The 21,757-nt window shown below is 36.4% G+C and overlaps 2 protein-coding genes across 2 annotated transcripts; both read right to left on the bottom strand.

Moving 5' to 3' along the window:
- Positions 1–344: 344 nt before the first annotated feature.
- LOC306871462 (complement C5-like) lies at positions 345–16,602 on the bottom strand. The gene is made up of 42 exons (XM_079419416.1): positions 16,235–16,602; positions 15,796–15,991; positions 15,507–15,660; positions 15,337–15,407; positions 15,128–15,222; positions 13,396–13,478; positions 13,186–13,276; positions 12,224–12,329; positions 12,014–12,149; positions 11,792–11,907; positions 11,500–11,700; positions 11,130–11,321; positions 10,252–10,458; positions 9,998–10,159; positions 9,761–9,887; positions 9,565–9,633; positions 9,365–9,467; positions 8,663–8,775; positions 8,483–8,567; positions 8,182–8,264; positions 6,995–7,131; positions 6,210–6,431; positions 5,547–5,607; positions 5,376–5,465; positions 5,004–5,216; positions 4,377–4,461; positions 4,096–4,255; positions 3,916–4,014; positions 3,665–3,836; positions 3,352–3,557; positions 3,101–3,253; positions 2,928–2,990; positions 2,714–2,807; positions 2,585–2,624; positions 2,378–2,480; positions 2,234–2,308; positions 2,017–2,122; positions 1,846–1,929; positions 1,526–1,615; positions 1,105–1,188; positions 820–961; positions 345–607 (listed from the first exon to the last, which is right to left on the bottom strand). The coding sequence occupies exons 1-42, from the start codon at positions 16,303–16,305 to the stop codon at positions 466–468; spliced, it is 5,082 nt and encodes a 1,693-aa protein (XP_079275542.1). The 5' UTR covers positions 16,306–16,602; the 3' UTR covers positions 345–465.
- Positions 16,603–17,840: 1,238 nt separating this feature from the next.
- LOC306870973 (PR domain zinc finger protein 12-like) lies at positions 17,841–21,400 on the bottom strand (the record flags this gene model as incomplete). Its single annotated transcript, XM_079418604.1, has 5 exons — positions 17,841–18,265; positions 18,401–18,515; positions 19,072–19,227; positions 19,339–19,529; positions 21,181–21,400. The coding sequence occupies 5 exons, from the start codon at positions 21,398–21,400 to the stop codon at positions 17,841–17,843; spliced, it is 1,107 nt and encodes a 368-aa protein (XP_079274730.1).
- Between the last annotated feature and the right edge of the window lie 357 nt (positions 21,401–21,757).

Raw genomic sequence — 21,757 nt, forward strand, 5'->3', positions numbered from 1 at the left:
CGAGCTACCATTCTCTAGTTGTCTGAATCTCCAGCATGAACTCAAAGGATTCGCGGTGATGTTTGGATCATGTGATGCGGCTGCAATTATTTCAAAATAAGAGTCCTGTGCATATGTCTACGGTCGTGTCCCCTCAAAGCAGACTTTAGATACATACAAACCACCTTAAAGTGTTTTCACACGAGTGTTAATCAAAATAACATATAATAACTGCATGTACATACATGAATAACAACTAACATCTGTTTCAAATGTAATTTTTGAGGTAAATTGCATGTAATGCTTTTTTTAATGTTGCATATGTGGTTGATAAGAATGGCAAACATATTCACATATTTTTTAGGTACTTTAAAAAAAAGTTTTATTTAAATGTTTCTGTTTATTCTCAAATGCCTTTTTTTAGATTATTTTGCTATAGAAGAGAAGAGCATATGAATTAGCTCTTCCATTGACATGCATTATCACTTAATTTTCACAGCCAGATAATAAGAAATCAAATTCAAAGTCCTCCAAAACACTGGTGTATTGTTTGCAGGCAGCATCTCTGCAGTCATAGTCATGTGGCCACCAGACGACCCAAGCATGTGAGTCCAAAGGAAACTTATACCTAAAACACGGTATAAAGAAAGATCAGTTTTGAGGCTTCTGTACATAACAGTAAATGAGAAACACTTTATAATGCGTCATACTAATTAACCCTACCAATTGGAAATGGAACCAATTAAGGAATTAAAGTACTTTTTTATTAATTTGTGGCTTTTAAAAAAAACGATCAAAAGAAAATCAACCAACCAAACAAACAAACAAACAAGGACTTACTTATAACCATGATTCACTTTTATCTGAATACTTTCAGCAGTCATGATCAGATACTGCTTGCCAACTTCGAAAGCTGTTGAACTGCAAGTTGCCTTTTTCACCAAATCAATTTCTGAATCTGTTTTTAGGTCATCTGTTTGTTCTGCAGAAGAGAATTTAAGAGGTTGAATTGAAGCTGTTATGAAACTTGTTTCTTGAAATTGCTTATTCAAGTCATTTTGTTTTAAACCATTCAAATAATTTACAACGTGACTTGCTAACCAATCATATTCAATATACTCTTGCCTTTTTTGAGCACTGCTTTAACTTTTGCTTTGTAGGTCACGAAATCTCCTCCTGTCTCAGATGATTCAATTAACACTTTAAATGCTAGAAAAAAACACACAAAATAAATTACTTGTACCATTGTGCAAAGGTGTATATATATATATATATATATATATATATATATATATATATTAGTCAACATTTGAAGTGGATCAAACCCTTTCATCAAAGTTGTCCTAAAACCTAAAGCCAAAATGCTTCCTTATCTTAGGACAACTTTGATGAACATTTTTGATCCACTTCAAATGCCTACTATATATATATATATATATATATATATATATATATATATGTGTGTGTGTGTGTGTGTGTGTGTGTGTGTGTGTGTGTGTATCAATAATGTCTTGTGACTTGAAGCTTCATGAAGATCAGTATTTACCATATTTCATGCTTTCTTTGCACATGTCATTTTTAAGCCGTTCAGCAGTGGTTGTGGGATCAATGGTGGATTTAAAGTTGCAGCATTCGGCTAATTTGAAAAAGGACATGAAAATACCAACAAAGTGTTATAACACTAACACAGACACATTAAACTCACACATGTAAATGATAACTACATGAGCGGCAGTGGTATAGTAAATGCAATGTTACAGGTCAGGATTGACAGAATTGCCCTGGGGCCCCTAGAAGTGAGACACAACAAAATGATTCATGATTTTTGTTGTCAATTGTTTTATTTCGGTCCTTTAAATAGCTTACCTGCCATGCAATGGCATTGGTCTCCCTCACAGAGTCGTAACAGTCTGCGGCTTTGTTTGTGGTACAACTTCATACACTTATTTTCTATAAAAAATCAGATGAGAAAGCTGGTTTATGTAGATAAAATAAGTTCAGCCAGACATAAAACAAACATTTGTAGAAATGCTATACCTGGAGCATAAAATTCATAAACTCTGAATACTGAGCCTCTGGTCATGCCAACTTCAAATTCCTCTTGAATACGGAAACCCACACAGTATAAGTCTCCTGATGGTATCTGCATGGTAGAAGTATTGTAAGGTAGAAATATTGTACAAGATCAAATACACAACATATTTTATTGGAAAAAGTCAAAAGCCAAAAGTTTGTTTTGCTCAGTGATGCTCACCGAATCTATCTGAAGGATGACTTGGTCACCTGTGATTTCATAGTTTGAAATTCGAGACTCAAGACCATTCTGGTACTGCAAAATATAGAAACATGTCACTACAATTTTCTAAAACAATAGATGGTTTCTATGAAAATGTATTACCATATCTAGATCTTCCTGGACCGGGGTCACACCGGTCGGTAAATGAATTTCCATCACAGTCATTCCTGACTCCATTTCAAATGAATTTTCAGATGGCCTGTATCTTCACATATAATGGCATTTTCGTTTGAATGGCTTTTACAAATCAGAATTTTACAGATAAGCTTAAAACATGTCATTTCTTAAAGGGAGTTCCTACAGACTTACTTTGCACAGGCCACAATCCGCTGTGACAAAAGCATAGGATCTGCTCACCAAGAAAATCAAATTAGCTGAACCAAGTTAATTTGAAAAGAATACCATGAATAGAAAAGTAGACCAAAGTACCAAACTTACCATCTGAATTTGGGACACGTTCATGAATGTCAATTGATAAATCAAAATGGCAATTTTCATTGCTTTCTGTCATCTCATAGTACACTGTTCTCAGCTGTAAAAAGACAGACGTTCAGTTTTAGATCAGCAATTCTGAAATATCAGTCAATATATATGTAATATCAGCCAGCATCATACCAATATGTTGTATATTCCTAATAAAAAGCTCACTTACACTGGCAAATGACACACCAGAGCTCATTGCAGTTTTGATTATAATATCATCATTTTTGATCACCTTTTAAAAAGAAAATAGAAGAGAGGCATTTAATTCATACACAATTTATAAATAATTTTAGATTCCTCTCTTAATAATTCAGTTAAAATGATAAAAATTGGAAATCTTACCTCTATTGGTTTATGCACAGGCTTCTGTTGAGTTAGTCTGATTCTGCTGATGTCACCTTTAGTCTTGTATTCAATGTCAACGACCATGTCTAAAGTGGCTCGACTGGCTAAGATGCTGTACTTGGTAAGAGCCTCCAAAGTGAGAATGCTGTCCTGAAAATTTGAGGAAAGACAGATCACATCTGATAAATACAAAATTAAAATCGTACAAAATATATATATATATATATACATGACTTGCATTGGAGCACCTGTGTTGAATGGAAGCCCCCTCCGTATCTCTGGTCTTGTGTTAACCAGTTCAGGATGGGTTTTGCATAGGTGGAATCACCTCTGGTTAAAGTGTTAAGCAGGACGTAAACAGTAGTTTCCACAGTCTTTGCTGTCACATCAGTGGGTTTTAATAAATCCTTGTCTGGTTTGGACTCTTGCCAGAAACGAACTGTGGCTGGGTTCCCTGAAAATGTGAGATGTGCAGACAAATGGGTCATAATGTGTTTAAAATATGAGAGGGTCTAATCTGTGCAGATTTTTTGGTCAAAACTGTCCCAAATAAGATTTTACCATCGACTTGAGCCTGCTTTTTGATTTTTTCATAAAGACTGACTGCAGGCATACTATGGATGTCTGCAAGCAACAGAGCATAAGATGCAATTGCTCTAGAATATAAACTTTCAATCTTCTTTGAGTTAGAGGTGATGTACTGCGCGGCACGATCTATAGCGATTTTAAAGGCCTGGAGAGACAAGACAAACAAGTCTGAATGACTTGACTGAAATATCTGACATTTAGGTTTCTGATTGCTTAGATCGTACCTGTAAGTTAACGTCTGGGATCTTCATAGCATTTTTAATTCCAATCATGACAAAAGATGTGAGGAAAACTGTCTTTTCAGTCACATCAGCTCCAGCACCCTTAGAGAAACAAGACAATCTTGATCAAAACACTGCAAAATACAGTATTATATCATAAACACTCCTTTTTGTTTTACGTACCATGAGTTTAAGTGGAATAGTTTGTGATTTCTCAGAGAAGGAGCCATCATCATTCTGACAATTTTTAATCAGCCAGTTGATGGTGTTGGTCAGCACTTGAGACTCCAAAGGGACGTATTCATGAATGTCAGCAAGAGTCTTGACCATGAGAGCTGTCACCCTAAAAAGGTTTTGCACACATGTGCAAAGTAGCATGTGAATTATACTGTGTAATACGTAAAAATATGTCAAATCATTCCAGCTACCAGTGAGGAAAACTAAGAAACTGAGCAGTTGATTACCAGGTGCTGGCTGATTTGTCCTTGTTCGACCACATGCTAAAGGCATGTTCATACTTCATCTTAAATGACATGATGCTGGTGATGCCTAGAAAGGAACAGGCAAGGAGCTTAATGAATTATTTTAAAGTAATTTGTAAAATTAAAAGTAATACATAAGACAAGCAATTAAAAAATTTTAATTATTCCCTGTTGAAAAAAAAACGGCATATGCTGGTTCAGTATGTTTTGAAGCATGGCAGTTGGTTTGAGCTGGTTAAAGCTGGTCTATAGTTGGTCGTGATCTGGTTTAAGCTGGTCCTGTGCTGGCTATGAGCTGGTCTTGAGCCGGAGCAAACCACCTTAAGACCAACACATGACCATAAGACCAGCTCAAACCAGCTGCTATGCTTCAAAACATACCTAACCAGCATATGCTGTTTTTTTCAACAGGGTTATTAGATAAAAATGATCATTAAATTATTTTTATTGTTCTTTTACTGAAACTTGTACAGATACAAAATAAAATGCTGATACAAAATAAAAAAAATAAAAACCCTTAAAACATACATTATATGTTTATATGTGAAAAAAAATAATCTTAAATAATTTTACAATTCTTATTCTGCTTTACTGAATTGAACATCTCACCAGCTTGCATCTTCCTCTTTAATTCCTTTTCACTCGCAGCAGCCTCTTTCCCCAGAATGCCCCATTTCTCTGTTTTTTCTAGGAAGTGGTAGACATAGTAGATTGGAAGGAGACCCATGAGCTCCACCTCGGCACTTCCCCGTGGCAGGTTAGTCAACTGTTTTAAACCTTCTGGGTTGTTTATTATTGACAGAAGCTCTCCCAGTACTTCACCTGAACATGAAGAAGGGGTCACTTTTGGAACTTCAAAACTTCTGGAACTTAATTTTAATCTAAGCAGTTTATAAAAGCCAAACATTATAGCACAATATCTGATATACAAGTGTAATTTAGCATCTGCTCAAATGTGCTCAAGCTCCAAAGGCATCATACCATGAACTGTCAGAATACGATTCACAGTTGACTTGGGCACAATGTTTGGAGGAATTACATTTTTAAACTCAAGCTTCCGCATGGATGTGCCTAAGAAATGCAAAAGAAATGGTGTGAAACTCCAACAGGACATGAGCAAAGGGCATGCTGTTACTTTTCAGATGTCCTTACCAAACACTCCATTTGGATCTATTCTTCCACCAATTTGTATTTCCTTTCTAATTCCCTCTGGCTGTGAAAACCAGAACATTAGATCACAATCTCAGTCATACTAAACTAATTTATGAGTGGTTTAGTTCACAATAATCATCATTTCAAAGCAGAAATGTCATGAGAAATCATAGTTTAGTTTACAGTGAAAACACCTTGAAACTCAAGAATCTGAACTTTCAATTATCTGAACTGAAACTTCTTCCTACATTAACTTTCGGAATGAGACATTTTGTGTATGATCAGTTCAAAAGGTTTGTCCCAGCGGTTCCTAATTCCAGTCCAATTTAAATTCTATATATTTACAGAGGTATATTATGTCACACTCGTCCATGTGTGAAGACGCTGCGCAGCGAAGTGAAGTACACTTCAACGGATTTCCCCTGCTCAGGGAGTAGGGAGCAATGAACACTGTGTAGGGATCATGTCAATCGGAACACAGTTCATGCACGGAGCTCAGTTCTAACGAGCTGATTATCTGAATCAGGTGTGTTAACAAGGAGAGACATGCAAAATATGCAGAGGGGGGCGGGCGTGGTGGACTGGAGGACTGGAATTGAGAACAGCTGTCTAAACTATCTAAATACTAAAGTGATCTAGCACTGACTGTGTATTGCCTCTTACCACCACTCTCAATTTCTTGACCACACTCTCAGTGCCCCATGTAGTTGTTAAAGTGAAAGTGAGCGTATGAGTGCCTGCTTCCAAGGCCATGATGTAGAACGTGACCAAGGTCACTGAACGACCTTTTATTAGCCCTTTGTTTTCATGTGGCTTTCCATGTTTTCCCTGTTGAGCTCCACGAAACACACACACTCCCTCTGTTGCCGTCAGGGTCACACTGAACTATGTGTGAGATACAGGAAGAAACAGAGAGAATGAGAACTGTAATTAGTTGATCATGTGGTTGTCACATAAATAAACAGATACATATATTGCATAGTTTAGGGGTCAGTACAATTTTTTATGTTTTTGAATAGTTATTCTCTTATGCTCACCCAGGCTGCATTTATTTGATCAAAAATACAATAAAAACTGTAAAACTGAAATATTATTGCAGTTTAAAATGCTTTCTATGTCAATATATTCCTGTGAAGTTTCAGCAGTCATTACTCCAGTCTTCAGTGTCACACAATCCTTCAGAAATCATTCTAATAATTATTTTCATTATTGTTGTGCTGCTTTTTCAGGATCACCGATAAAGAGAAGGTTTGAAAGAATAGCAAATTCAAAAACGTTCGTAACAAAGTAAAATACTTTATTGTCCCTTTTGGTCAATTAAATGTGTCCTTGCTAAATAAAATGAATAATTTCTTAATACTGACCCCAAACTTTTGAATGGTGGTGTAGGTTATAATGTAAAATTTCTATTAAAAGTCATCCTCCTGATTAAGAACTAAAGCTTATACCCGAGTGTTTGAAAAACGCTGATTGTAGACTGAACCCCGGAGCTCAATCTGCTCTCCACGAACCATGGAATAAGGCAAGGGCACATTCACACTAATGTCCTGGGACACCTGAATCTTTTCCTCTGACATACAGATACCTGACCAAAGTAACAGGAGAGTATGAGAGTCCAACCAAAAACACCTTGAACAAGCTTTGTCTGCATGCACAATACATGGCATTATTTCTTGAATGCATTGTTGGTAATGAATACTGTTTTTGTGAAGCTTAAGCATATGGTTGGAATGCTATTTTTTAAACAGTATTTTGTTGTTATGTGGCATGTGAGTTGCATCCTGTTATCATCTTGGAAACAGATTCAGTCAATTTGCATGTTAATTCAATTTTGTTTAAAGTCTCTTACCTTTTGTCAGTCCAGTTGAATAATGAGTAAACACAAATGTTTTTAAAAAAGTGGCTGTAATTACTTTTGGTTCTTCAATCACAGTGGAAATGTAAGAGCACACTGCATTCTGGGATACAGTATTCTGTTCTGGCAGAGATACTTACTATATACAGTAGTCAACATTTGAAGAGAATCAAAAAAGTTGATCAAAGTTTTTCTAAGACAAGAACGCATTTTGGTTTTAGGACAACTTTGATGAAAAGTATTGATCCACTTAGAATGTTAACTAGTGTACTTACTATAAACGCACTAGACACCTCCTGTATAGCCTTAAAGGCATAGTCAACACATAAAATGAAAATTCTGTCATCATTTACTGTCATGTCGTTCCAAACCTGTATGACTTTCTTTCTTCAGTGGAACACAAAAGAAGATATTTTGAAGAATGTTGATAACCAGAATGTTGGTAACTACATCAAATTTGGTTCAATTTGACTCTTATATATGGCCAAAATATATAAAATATGGTCAAATTTCTTCTTTTGTGTTCCACTGAAGAAAAAAAGTCATACAGACTTGCAACACCATGAGGGTGAGTAAATTATGACAGAATTTTCATTTTCGGATGGACTACAGGTTGATGTTCTACTGTAATGTGTGATTAATTAGTAGGTAACTGACAAAAGTAGATCAGTCACATATTAACATTCAGCCTATCTGATAGCAATTTAGATGCATATAATTCCCCTTTCAGCCACCAGGTGATGCTAAAACAAATCATTTCGATCCAGCTTGTTAACTCACCCTCACTGAATACCCCAACTGCTTTCAGCTCCCATGTAGTCAGTGAGTCTGGAAGATTTTTGGTAATGCTTACTGACCCAGACCTTAAACAGATTAAAATGAAAGGTGCAACTTGTATAATAAAAAAAAAAAAATAATATATATATTTTATGTTTTTTATGCTATTTTATGTTTTTTATCCATGAAATAAAGCAATAAAATCATAATGTTAATTTTGTAAAGAATACTTTTCATAATTCTCTTACAAAGATTAGGATTATCAATTAGACAGAAGGGATTATGGTTCAGAAAGTTTTCTTACTTGCTGGTGTGTTCCTCCCATAACCAGCTCTCAGGGAAGTAGCTCCTAATCTGAGATGGTATCGCATCCAGCAGAAAGTCGATTGCTACATTGCGTAATGGAGAATTTATAGTTTAGTTTAGTCATCTAAGTTACTATAGAAATCCGTATGATAATGATGTATGTAAGAAACACCCATACCTGTGCGACTTAGAATGATTTTATCCATATTCTCTTTGCGAAGCTTCATAGCAAAGTCACAGCATTCAACGAAAGCACGCTTACACATTTTCTTCTTACGCAAATCTGAACCTCTACAGGTTTTTCAGAGAAATTAAATGAAATGTTATATGAATGATTCACTTGAACACACAGTGTGAAGATACAGGCCCATGTTAAAGTATAATATGTTTCATTCAGAATGAGTTAAATACAAAAAAAAGCTATATTAAAAAACTAAAACACATGTATGTAACGTTATACATGACATTAATTACAGTAGCAACATCTACTTTGCACATGCACTTTATAATGGAAATCGTATTTATTATGAGTAATACATATTAGGTGTTTATGTAATAATGGCATTACAAAACAAATAGCACTAATGCCTAACGCAGTGCTTCCCAAACCTGTCCTGGAGGCCCCCCTGCCCTGCATGTTTTGTATGTCTCCCTTATCTAACACACCAGATTCCACTCATCAGCTCGGTAGTAGAGACTGCAAGAACTAAACTGGGTGTGTCTGATTTGGGAGACATACAAAATGTGCAGGCCAGGGGGTCCTCCAGGACAGGTTTGGGAAGCACTGCTTTAGAGTGATATGTAATGTTAAACTCAGAAAAGATCCCTAAAATATGATTTCATTTAAGAGTAAAATGAAAAGCACTTAATAACTTCTTACGCAGGATAAGAGAGTCTCTCTGAACGTTGTCCACAGGTTTCAAGCGTCGGGTTACTCACTATCCCAGATGAGCAGCAATCCTTGAAGACTCCATAGAGTTTGGCTGTAGAACAAACATGTGGGCATAAATGTATTTTGATGATGTTGCTATGATCAAAAGAGTATACTGTTTTTCAGACATGAAATGCTTGCAAACATACCCTTTTGTTCAAACTTTTGTGCCAGGTCAACTGAACGCTTTGGCCTAACCAAGTCAGAACAGGCCCCCCCTACAAAAAAAAAGAGAGAGAGAGAGAGAGAGAGAGAGAATACATTTGCCAGAGTTTCAGAAAATGATCCTGTGCTCTAGTGTGATGTTTTAATGTGACAACTCACACTCTGTAACTTTACAAATACCTTTGCTAGAAGTTTTGGCATTTGCATTGGTGATGAACATAAGGCCAACACGGTCAAACACATCAGCATTATTTTTGCCTCCTCCTCTTCCACAACCCAAGTCACTTCGCTCAACATGTTGTAGCACCTGCGACAATGAGAAACATTTCTTTATCATGATATTCATTTGTAGTTTTTGTCTTTAAAAGCATAATCCACATGATGTTATTGTTATTTCCAATGAATTTTCTATTTCACCTTTTTTAGAGGGTCCTTGTCATTAGATTTCAGGTTGTACAGGGCCGTATCCACAGCAGAAAAAGCCACCAGTGACTCGTCTCTGCTTTTAGTTGACACTCTTAATTCGAGTTTATCTTTGGGTTTGTAGACATACGCTGAGTTGGGAACTGATATGTCCACCTAAAATATATATTTAGATGAGCCAGGACTTCTCAATGTATAAATAACATGAAACACATCACAACTACTGATGGCAGAGAAAAAGGCATTACATTTAAATTGTTAACACATTTAGCCTTCACATTAATCCACGTGGAGTCTGCTACCAGCTCTGCTTTTTCCTCCCCGTACAGGACGTAGTACACCACTAGCCGAGCAGACGGCACCATGTCAGGGGTGATCTTAAAGTTGAGGTTCTGATTCTTTACACCGCTCCACTTAACTGTGTCAAACTGCACAACTTTTCCTCTGGAAAGGATCTGAGAAAAAATGTTTGCATTATAGAAGATGAAATAAAGATGAATTCAGTGCAGCCCCAATTAATCTATAACATAACATATTTGGCAATCACATGGACTGTATTAGAGCAGATGCGGATTAAAAAGTTTGGAATTAGTACAATTATTATTCTTTTAAATGATCACTTAATTTAGAAATCTTAAGGATGCATTAAATTGATAAAAAGTGACAGTAAAAACATTTATAATGTTAGAGAAGATTCAAATAAATGCTGTTCTTTTGAACTTTCCACTCACTGAAGATTCCCGAACAAAATGTATCATGGTTTCCACAAAGGAATTCAGCACAACTGCTTTTAACATTGATAATAATAATAATAAAAAATTGAGCAGCAAATAAGCATATTAGAATGATTTCTAAAAGATCTGTGTGGCACGGAAGACTGGAGAAATGATGCTGAAAATTCAGCTTTGCCATCACAGCAATAAATGACATTTGAAACTAAATATGATAGGCTAATTATTTTAAAAACAGTTCACAATGTTACAGTTTTTCCTGTATTTTGTATCAAATAATTCTTGCCGTGGTGCGACTTCTTTTAACAGCATTAAAAAATACTACCAACTTCCTCTTTTGTAAGCCGATTTGGATAAAAGAATCTGCTAAATGCATAAATGTAAACACATTTTACCTGGTAGCTGAAGGTCTTCAGAGAAAGATAGTCACGAAAATCAAAGAAAACGTTGACATAAATGTACTGTCCAACTTCAAATGCTGAGGATTCAGGTAAATCGATGTACAGGTAACGATGGTTGACAGACTCATACGATTCAGCCTTTAGTTTCAGTGGAGCCTGACTCCAAGAAGGATCTTCTGTCTCAAACTGAAATGAATACAATATAAATGAACTTTTAGCATTTATATCATATTATATTGCTTGATAAATAATTACCTGATTAAACTATTGTCGCTGTATTTTTAACCTACTCTTGTTTATATCACTCAGCTCTTATGACTTAGCCCATCAGGGGGGAAAAAATCTACAAAAAGGTTTTACTCACAGTGAATTCAGCTTGTTTCACATTAGCAGGTATATTACAGGTGAAGTACGCAACTCCATCCTTCCGACTTGTACTTGTCAATGTATCCAGGTGCCCTAAGTATTTGAGGGTGCCTAGTCTATTGTCAGCTGTGGTTATTGTTGCCCTTGTCTTGACTGACACACCTTGCACTGGTTTACCCAAAGGATCCTTCACCAAGACCTATGGGTCCAACATGTCACCAAAATGTTCAGATGGATGAAACATGTTTGTTCAAATATAATAAACCTACTTGAGAAGACAGGTTTCTTACTCTCATAGCGTATGGTAGACCTGGTTTGATGAAAGGAGGGGTTGAGATCAGACTCAGTGTGAATGGACTGTCCACAAATCTCACATTTGAGAGCACTGCCTCCTGGGAGATGCCACCTGACAATGAAGAGGGGTTTCCAACGTTGTCAAATGGTTGTCACATTTATTTACTTTAAATCAGGACAACACACTCCTGTGTGTCTGTGGAACTAACTGGACCTACCAGTTGACTCTTGCAGCAAAACTTTCACTTGAAGAAAGGTGTTTTCTTTCATGGCACTCAGACTTTGAGGCCCATCAGGCTTGGCTGATAAAGCTGACTTGATGTCTAAGTGGACTTCTTTCTTTCCATTATCCAGCTGAAACAAAAGCCAAAAACAAATGTATTCTCAGAAATCCAACATTAAAAATGTTTTGTTGAGTGCACACTGACCACATATCTTGCAAATGTCTGTGGTATCATGACAGTTTCTTCTGGTGTACTGTATCCGAACGTCAAGAAAATATCTGCAGAACTAACTGGTGTTCCATGAACATACCTGTCAGCACACATATACACAAATTTAAACAATTTGCAACACTTGCAAATATATTCAACAGCAACTGAAATGAATATACTCTCCAGTTCAGATTTGGAGTTGTGAAGATTTTTTTAACGTTTTTGAAAGATCAAAAACTAAAAACAGTAATGTTATAAAATATTATTATAATGTAAAATTGTTTTCAAACTTAAATTGTTTTCAAACTTAAAATTTGTTTTTCACTATTCTTTGATGAACAGAAAGTTAAAAAGAAAGGCATTTATTTTAAATAGTGCTGTCAAATGATTAATCGCGATTAATCACATCCAAAATAAAAGTTTTTGTTTACATAATATATGAGTGTGTACTGTGTATATTTATTATGTATATATAAATACAAACACATGCATGTGTATATTTAAGAAAAATATGTTATGTTAATATATTAAATATATTTATATATAATATAAATGTATATACGTGTAAATATTTTCAAAATATATACACTATGCGTGTGTATTTATATATACATAATTGAATATACAGTACACACACATATATTATGTAAACAAAAACTTTTATTTTGAATGCGATTAATCACGATTAATCGTTTGACAGCACTAATTTTAAACAATAATTTCTTGTAACAAAGTTTTTACTGCCCCTTTTGATCTAAATATAAATATATTTATAGATCTAAATATATAAATAGAAATATATTAATATATCTAAATATATTTAGTTTGATCTAAACTAAATGCTTACTTGCTGAATAAGAGCATTCAATTCAAAATTAAATAAAATATAATACTGACCACAAATGTTTGAACGGTAACCTACTGTGTTTATGTGAAATAAAACAGGAAAAACCTACTTGGCTGAAATCTCCAACTTGAAAGACTCAAAGTTCTTATCACTGATGTAGTTGGCTTCGGGCTCAAGATGGAGTAAAATACTGGGCAGCACTGAGAAACAGTTCAATTTAGATATAATGGAAAATGTCAACATAACACAAAAACAAAACAAACAACCCCCCCCCCCCCCCCCCCCCAAAAAAAACAAAAAACAAAAACAAAGGTCTTACCATATTCTTTGACCTCAAACTCAGCAGTGGCAGTTGTTTCAAAAGTGTCTGCATAAGTAGCCACAATCTTCCAGATTCCATAACTAATGAGATTTACATTGTGAATAAAATGATGCAGATACAAAAAAGTAATAACTAATGAAAATATTATCCTGTTGAATAGACCACCAGGCTTCTTAACTAGTATTCAATTCTCCGCAAACTTCACCTGGTTGACAAGGACTAACCGATCTGAACCACCACAGAAATTCAGAGAGGCAGTTTTAACATTAAGTGACATGACATCTGACACACATTGGCACATGCCACTGTGCTCGGTGGCACTTCCGGTTTTCAGTGGCATGTGTCAGTAAAACGTGTATATATGGACTGCGTCTTGTGTCACTGACATTGACACTTCTGTAGTGACTGACACCTGCCGCTGGGTGCCGCTGCATAATGCAGACTTAACGGCAGAACGATATTGATTTAATTAACAATATGTTGCGGTCAAGTATACGATCTATTGCATCGCGAAATTCATTTGTACAACAAATATTCCTCTATTAAGATTAAAATGTGTCTAATGCCCCTTAATGTGTATTTTTCATTGTAAGTTTATTTCCAGAAGCCTGCTTTGTACAATACATTCAAATAGCCTACGTAAATACGCTTTTTTGTTGTTGTTGTTGTTGTTGCATAGATTTGACAGTTCAGCTTATCAGTAAAGTAATAGAGGCCATAGCTAAAAAAAAAAAAAGAAAAGAAAAATTAAACGTTTTAATCAAAAGTGCCACCACTAACTGACACTTGCCTATCCGAAATTACATACACATAGCCTATAGACTGTCATGAGAAAATGTGATGTCTACTCTTCTAACGTGCTTTACGAAACTTACTGTATATCAACCATTCAGAAGTGTGCTTGACCTTGACACACACACACACATATATATATATATATATATATATATATATATATATATATATATATATATATATATATAGTGTTTCTTGTTACACAGTTACAATTATAAACTGAATTAAATTTAGTTTAGGCTATATATGATTATTATATTAGCTATATATAGAATATTAAATATTGTATTTTTTTACAGTCATGCCAATAAAGGAATTTTCAATTGAATTGAATATTAAAGCCAGATGACAATCTGGCGCTGGCCAATGTAAAATTGATACGAATGCGGTATTCGTAGTGATCCATGATAATCCCCCTCCTCCCCTAGGCTGTATCCTAGTCTGCGCGATCTCCCACATACAATAGCACTGTAGGCTACTGCACAACATTCAGTGTAATCTGCCACTCAAAAACAGATGTGCCATAAACTCACGACATATCGGAGGAAGTATAACCGACTTGCAAATACGTTTAATTGACTTTTTTTAATCACTAAATTAGGTTATTTGTTTAGGATTTAGCATCACAATTGCATCTTCTATAGATATAGTTGCGACACTTATGTGACAATATCAGTGACACATGCCACTCTCCACTGACATATGCCAAGAGAGGCATGTGTCACAAGTTTTAGTGACACATGCCACTGAAAACCGGAAGTGCACACCGAGCATAGTGGCATGTGCCAATGGCATCTGTGCGTCAGATGTCATGTCACTTAATGTTAAAACTACTGCTGGAAATTCACAAGCAAGCTGGTTTCAACAGTGTCACTATTATTAATAAAGAAGCATTTAAACATCAGATCAACTCAAATATAATTATAATAGTTACGTTGGCTTTAAAGGTATTTTGAATGGTGGAAGAAGTGGTTTTGCTCCAAAGATGTCTGCCATATCAATCATCTCTACTTTGATACCGTCAGGGTCCTAAACCGAAGTTGAAACATAAACAAGGTTCACATATAAAAATCATAATTCAAGTGAAGTAAGAGGCTGTGAAGAGAGAGAGAGAGAGAGAGAGAGAGAGAGAGAGACACTCACTATGAATGTAAGGGTGACAGCTCGTCTAGATTTCCTCAGCTCCTCGTTGAGGGAGTAAACACGCACTTTTACTAAGAAAACAAACAGATTCAAAGTATGGATTCTTCCCTTTACTCACTCATCTTTCTCTATAAACTCTTACACACATGACAGATTCTTATCAAACTGACCCTCTTGTTCGGGTGTGTAAAGCGGCTTATCAGTCTGGATAAAGAGAAAACCGTTCACAGTAGTGACTGGGATTTTTTCATGTACAGAGAAAGCAGAGGAGATCGCCTGAAGGTAGACAAACGTGTCCTCCTTCGGGAAATCTGTGGGCATTATCTGTGAAACAGAAAAAAAGCATTTCTGAAAATAATATTCTTTATTAACATAATGTTTTGTAACTGTAAATAACAACACATTTAAGCCAAAAGTCATACAAAAATATCTTCTGGGATCTTAAATTTGCAGTCCTACCCGTAAAGTAGCGGAAGCCTGATAGTTATTCGCAGCGCTGAGCTTCAGGGACTGAGAGGCATATTCTTTATAAACTGGTGCTAGTGTGTTCTTCAGGTAAAGTTGTACTGTAATTTCCTGGTCATAACCAAACAACTGCACCACCACATTTTCCGAAGCATCGAGTCGCAGCAGTTTAGGTGCAGTTATTAAGTATCTGCAAAACAAAATATTTATTAGTAGCTATCAGAGCATGGCAGATGCGAAAAACTAAATAAATTGTATAAAATATAGGCTAAATGCCTAATTTCTGACAAACATGAAAGATTACTAATAGTTGTTTTCCAAGAGTGTAAGGAAGTACAGTTATCATTGTTTGTTTTGCAGTTCTGCTCTTTGATAATACAGACCAGTATTTCTGTTCAGTAGAACATTTTAAATAATGTAAATTGCAACTTACACACTTTCCTGGACAGTAATGCAGAAGAAGAGATGAAGTACTATACAGAGCAAAAATAAATGTGCCATCATAGACTGCTTGGTCCTTTAAAAAAACAGGTCAGGTATTTGCTCTGTTTTTGTCAACCAAATCAATATCTCCTTTGCTTGCTTTGAGTTACTTATTAGCTCAACTGTCTTGAAATGCCCCAAAAATGTTTCTTGAGGTTTAGTTTTAGTAAGGATAGCTATAGTCCAAATATGATGAGTTCGAAATAGACCTACATTAGTCGTAATGATTAGTTTAACTGTTCTGGTGTAACAGTTAAACGTTTGATTATGAAATGCTCATATCAACACTGTGCAGTTTGCTCAGTCATTGTGCAAGTCACAGTGAAAGTAAAGTATAGCTCTGTTTACAACTAAAAGGGGATTTCATGGAGTTGTTTTCTTTCCATGGGTTGTTTTATTATTGTGCAATTCTAGTAACATTTGGACATCAGTCCGACTATTGACATGGTCATTGATTTACTGAATTTGAGTAAAATGTACACAGAAACCCACTAATATGACAAGATGTTGAAGAGCGCTCTGAGGGTTCTCAGAGAAAAACAATGAAGAAAAAGACATCATGGATATTTTGTACTATTAAGTGTACAAAATATGATCAATAAGTTATATGTTTTTCCATTATTAAACTCATCAAATAATCTAACCAATTTCAACTTTCATTTTTAAGACAACATTTTTAAACGTGAGTTGCAATGACTTGTAAAGCCAAAATTATTATAGTTTCTAAGCTGAATTAGGTGGATATTTTTACAGCCATTTACATTTTAGTTCTGTATTATCATAACGAAATGAACAATTAATAAAGTGACAAAATCAGAGATTATTTGTTAATTATTTATTGAGCATACAAGTGAATACCCAAATAATTTTTATAAGCAAACATACATAATATAATAGAACCAAGTTTTGTAATAATACTTTAAGCTTTACATACATACACATATAAAGTGACTATTCCATGTTTTTGGAAGTAAATCTTCAAATCATGTACATTCCTTTACATACTTCATATTGTTCCTTCACAATAAACATGCTTTGAGACTCACTACTCTGATTGGGCTGCAGTGACACAAATCAGTCACTAAGTGGTGCTCGATCCCAGTGGATCCTTCATAGTGGCTAAAGCGAATGAGGTGATGTGGTTTTATCCTTAGTGGAATGGGACAAAACAATACTTTTGCATGCAAATATGAATAAAAGATACACTGACTGCTGTTTAACTTAAATGATCGTGTTTGATCAGATATAATATTGCAGATATCCGCCAGAACAAAGAGCCATCAATGCGTGAACAGTAGTTCTGGCAATGAATTCAACATGAACATACAAAACAGCCCTTCCATGGCCATCCTTTTCACTTCAGTGCTGTCATAAGTATAGAGTTCTGCAGGCATCGTTCATCATATCTGACCACTTCTTCACCTTTAAGGAACTGCGAAGCTTCCGCTAAAGGTGAGAGCAGGGCCGGCTTGGCATAGACGGACTTCAACACATGAGCCGGCAGCACTGAAGAACAGCCTGTGAGATTGCAAACATCTAAGACGCTTCATGCCCTCTCATAGCACCATGGTGGGTATGTGATGCACCAGCGAGGCCGGGTGAGGAACCTGTGCCAGTTGATGAGGTGGAGGAGGGGGCGAGTGGGCCTGCAGCCCCACTACAGACCCTGTGTTGGCCGGCCGGTGCCTGGCGCTCTTTTGGTGCGCCCGCAGCCCTGCCAACTGAGAGTACGCACTCTGGCAGACGTGGCACTTGTAGGGGCGCTCGCCCGTGTGGAGGCGCACGTGGTTACGGAGGGTGGAGGACTGGCTGAAGCGGCGGTTGCAGAAACGGCAGACGAAGGGCTTGTCCAGAGTGTGTATGCGCATGTGGGAGCGGAGGTTACTGCGGGAGTTGAAGCCGCGGTGGCAGATGACGCAGCGCATGCGGCTAGCGGTGGAAAGCGAGGCAGTAGAGGAGGTCTCACACAGGTGGAAATCATCTGTGGGGAGAGGAGAGCGCTCGGTCAGCGGCCTTCAAACACATGCTAATGGAGTTTTAACTAAGGCTGTTGTAGCACTGTGATAAAGATCAGCCTGAAACCCACCCAAAGCCCTGAAGTGACTAAATTACTCACCACTTTTTTTATTCCTCTGCTGTTCATCCTCTATGCCAGGGACTCCTGGGATACCCAGGAAAGTGTTGTGGGAATTTCCATACCACACAAGCAGTTCTTGATCTGGAGGTATTGTCTGTTAATGAAAAAAATAAAAAATAAAAATATATAAAATGTAAATACTTTATTTCAAAATGTTTACATTTTGAACTAAAATCAAAGATTATGTACTCAAGTAAATAGATTATGAATAAATAATAGATATGTAATACCAGATATTTAATAGAAATGGATAAATTAACTACCTAAATTATAAACATTTATCTGTCTCTCTCTCTCTATCTATCTATCTATCTATCTATCTATCTATCTATCTATCTATCTATCTATCTATCTATCTATCTATCTATCTATCTATCTATCTATCTATCTATCATTTAATATTTCAATTTACTTTAATGCTGCCTTACAATTTGAACCAAAATCAAAGAGTTTATTTCTAAACAAAATCTATAGCGTAATCTCTAAAAACTCATAAAATCAAATAGAAATATTAAAAATGTAATTTTAGTTGAATGAACAGATGTTAAATAATGATGGAATAATATTTTAAAGTGCAGGTACGTCGAAGTATGACAATTCTAAACACAAAAAAATTACATAAATAAACAGGTAGGCTATATGAAACGAACCTCTACTGCTTTGTAAAATATACTGCTTCCGATCTGCACGACCTCCAGGTTCTGTTCTTGCTCGTTGCGCGCGCATTTGATGTAAGTCATCCAGCTGCGATGATCCTCTTGGCTGGCATCGATGAAATAGCGCACCGTGCCATCTTCATTGAAAACCTGAGAACAACAAAAACGCTTGCCATGAATCTCTGGCTTGGCATGATAATTTGCGAGGATAGACTCCAAAAAATGAGCCTGTGCATGCGACACCTGTTGAACGTTGCTTACCTCCCACATGAGATTGTTGTTCTTGAAGAGATCCACATGCTCGGGTGAAATGACCCTGCCTGTGAAGGGACCCATTTCGGTGCCAGCTTTTATCCAGGTCTTGGAGAAGATGCCAAGTCCTTCACCAGGGATTGAGCTCTGCGCAATGATGACTTCACTTGGCAGAACTAAACTGGAGAGTTTCTGGACCTCTGGAGATAGAAAGCAGCATATAAAGTATAAATTTAATTTGGAACATTTCGTTTGAATATCTAATAAAAACCAGGAAACAAATAGGCTACAAAAACACTTGAATTGAAATGACGCAACCTATTTGCAAGCGCATTTAAAGCACAAGAAAAAAAATTAGTTACAGTGTAAATTGAGAACAAAGTGCATTCAATCTTTTATATTGTAAAACTATTATATTTGATTCTAGGCCAATATAAAGCAACGCGCAGTGTCCATCAGTAAGAATTTAAATGCGGCTTTCAGGCGCGACACAAATAAATGTCAAATTCGTCTTTACCTTTAAGAATTCAGCAATTTTCTACGCTTTAAATGTGACGAGGCTATATATTCATAGGCAAGAAATAGCTTATTCCGTATTCATTATCCTTTCAGAAACTTTGTAGCACTAAATGTGCGCTGAAAGAAACGAGAACTTTCTTTAAACGGCCCTGGAATTTCTGACAAAACGCAGAAAAGGAGATTAGCTGCTTGACATGGTATGAATAGCGATAGAATCAGCTTTCACGGCATATTAACAGCGGGACGGAAAACTTTAAAAGCGCCTGAGAGGAGAGAAAAGTGTCAAAGCGGGGGTGTGGAGACTGTCCCGAGCTGATGAATGACGGGCTTTTCTCTGTCTAACGTCCTGGCTTCACAGGCAACTTTCTCATGTCAAGCACAACGTTACCTCATGATTTTAATAGCCTTATTTAAATAGGTTTCCCTTTACTGACTATATGCTTTGCAAAGCTTAAATGCTGATTTTATGATATAGGCCTAGCCTAATGCTTTTAGAATAATTATGTTTTATTCGCATATGTTCAGCTTAGAAACCATGTGCGAATTATTTAATTAGGCTACTTTAAAGGGTTTAGGCTACTTTTTTTTTTTTTTAAGTAATCTCTGCCACCGAAGTCTGTCTCGCGCAACCCAAATTGTCTTTCTGCCCCAGTAAAATCATAATTAGCTTGCAATATGTAAATAATTTATAGGAAAGTAGCAATACAAATGACAGTAGGCTACATATATATATAGTCGATATACGAACCCCGGAACTTGAGCAACTGTTGCCATTTCCTCAGGTGAAGGCGCAAGCGGCTATTTACGCAATCTGACTTTTATCTAACTTTTGTGGTTATTAAAATACTTAAAATGCCGTTGAGATGTAGGCTATACGTAAAATACTACTACTACTACTAATAATAATAATACTTTTAAGACCCAAAATTCGCATCCTGGATGTGCCAGACTTAATTACCTGTACAGTCTCTGAATAAACTTATTGCACTCCATTATTTTAATAATCCCCCCCCTTTTAAATCGTCATAAGCCACTAAATTAAGAAATTGTCTTTTGCATTATTTTAAAATAGACTTTACATAGGCTATATTTTACTTTTTTCTCTTTAATGTGCCTATTTTAAGCAACTTTAATTAGGCTATCATTAATTGTATTTTAAATACCTATCCAATACACACAAAACTTGCCCCTACAGTAAGCAATTTCACATCAGATCTAATTTGCAATAAGAATAAATTGTGAAAACGGCTTTTAAAAATACTATAGCAAACACACATAAAACGTTCCCTTCAATCCATAATCAACGAATGAGGTGAAAACTTGCGGACTCACCTCCGGAGAACGACTGCGCCAGGACCTCGGCGGTGAAGGCGGTTTTGGGGCTGACAGTGCTGGTCTTCTCCTCGAACAGGTGTTCGCCCAGGACGTTCCTCCAGCGGCCGTACAGGAAACTGTGCAGGATGTCTGATGTGATGATGTCGGACAGGGCCAGAGTCTGCTGCTTAAATCCAGCCTTCAGAACCAGAGCATCTGCAGGCAACACTGAACCCATGATGAAACCCTTAACTAATATCCCTGCGATAAAACCCGACAGTATCCCCTTGCTGTTAAATGTAAACCAAATATATATGCTGTAAAAGGCGAATATAATCGATGAATCAGTCTGAGGCCAATGCGATGCCAATATGCTTTCTTCTTGCTAAGTGTCGAGAGAATGTTTCGCCTTTCCAAGGTCCCGGTGGGCTTTATATGCGTCAGGTCTGACCCACGGTAATTAGTTATTAATGACCCTCCCCTTGTGTTCTTTAGACTTGTTCAACCAGAGGGAAAAAAACGCCACACTCTTTATTGAGTGGCTACTCCTGAGGGGGTGGGGGAAGAAGGGGGAGCGATGTGTGTGTGTGTTGAT

The sequence above is a fragment of the Barbus barbus genome (assembly GCF_936440315.1).
Source record: "Barbus barbus genome assembly, chromosome: 6".
In the NCBI taxonomy this organism is placed as follows: domain Eukaryota; kingdom Metazoa; phylum Chordata; class Actinopteri; order Cypriniformes; family Cyprinidae; genus Barbus; species Barbus barbus.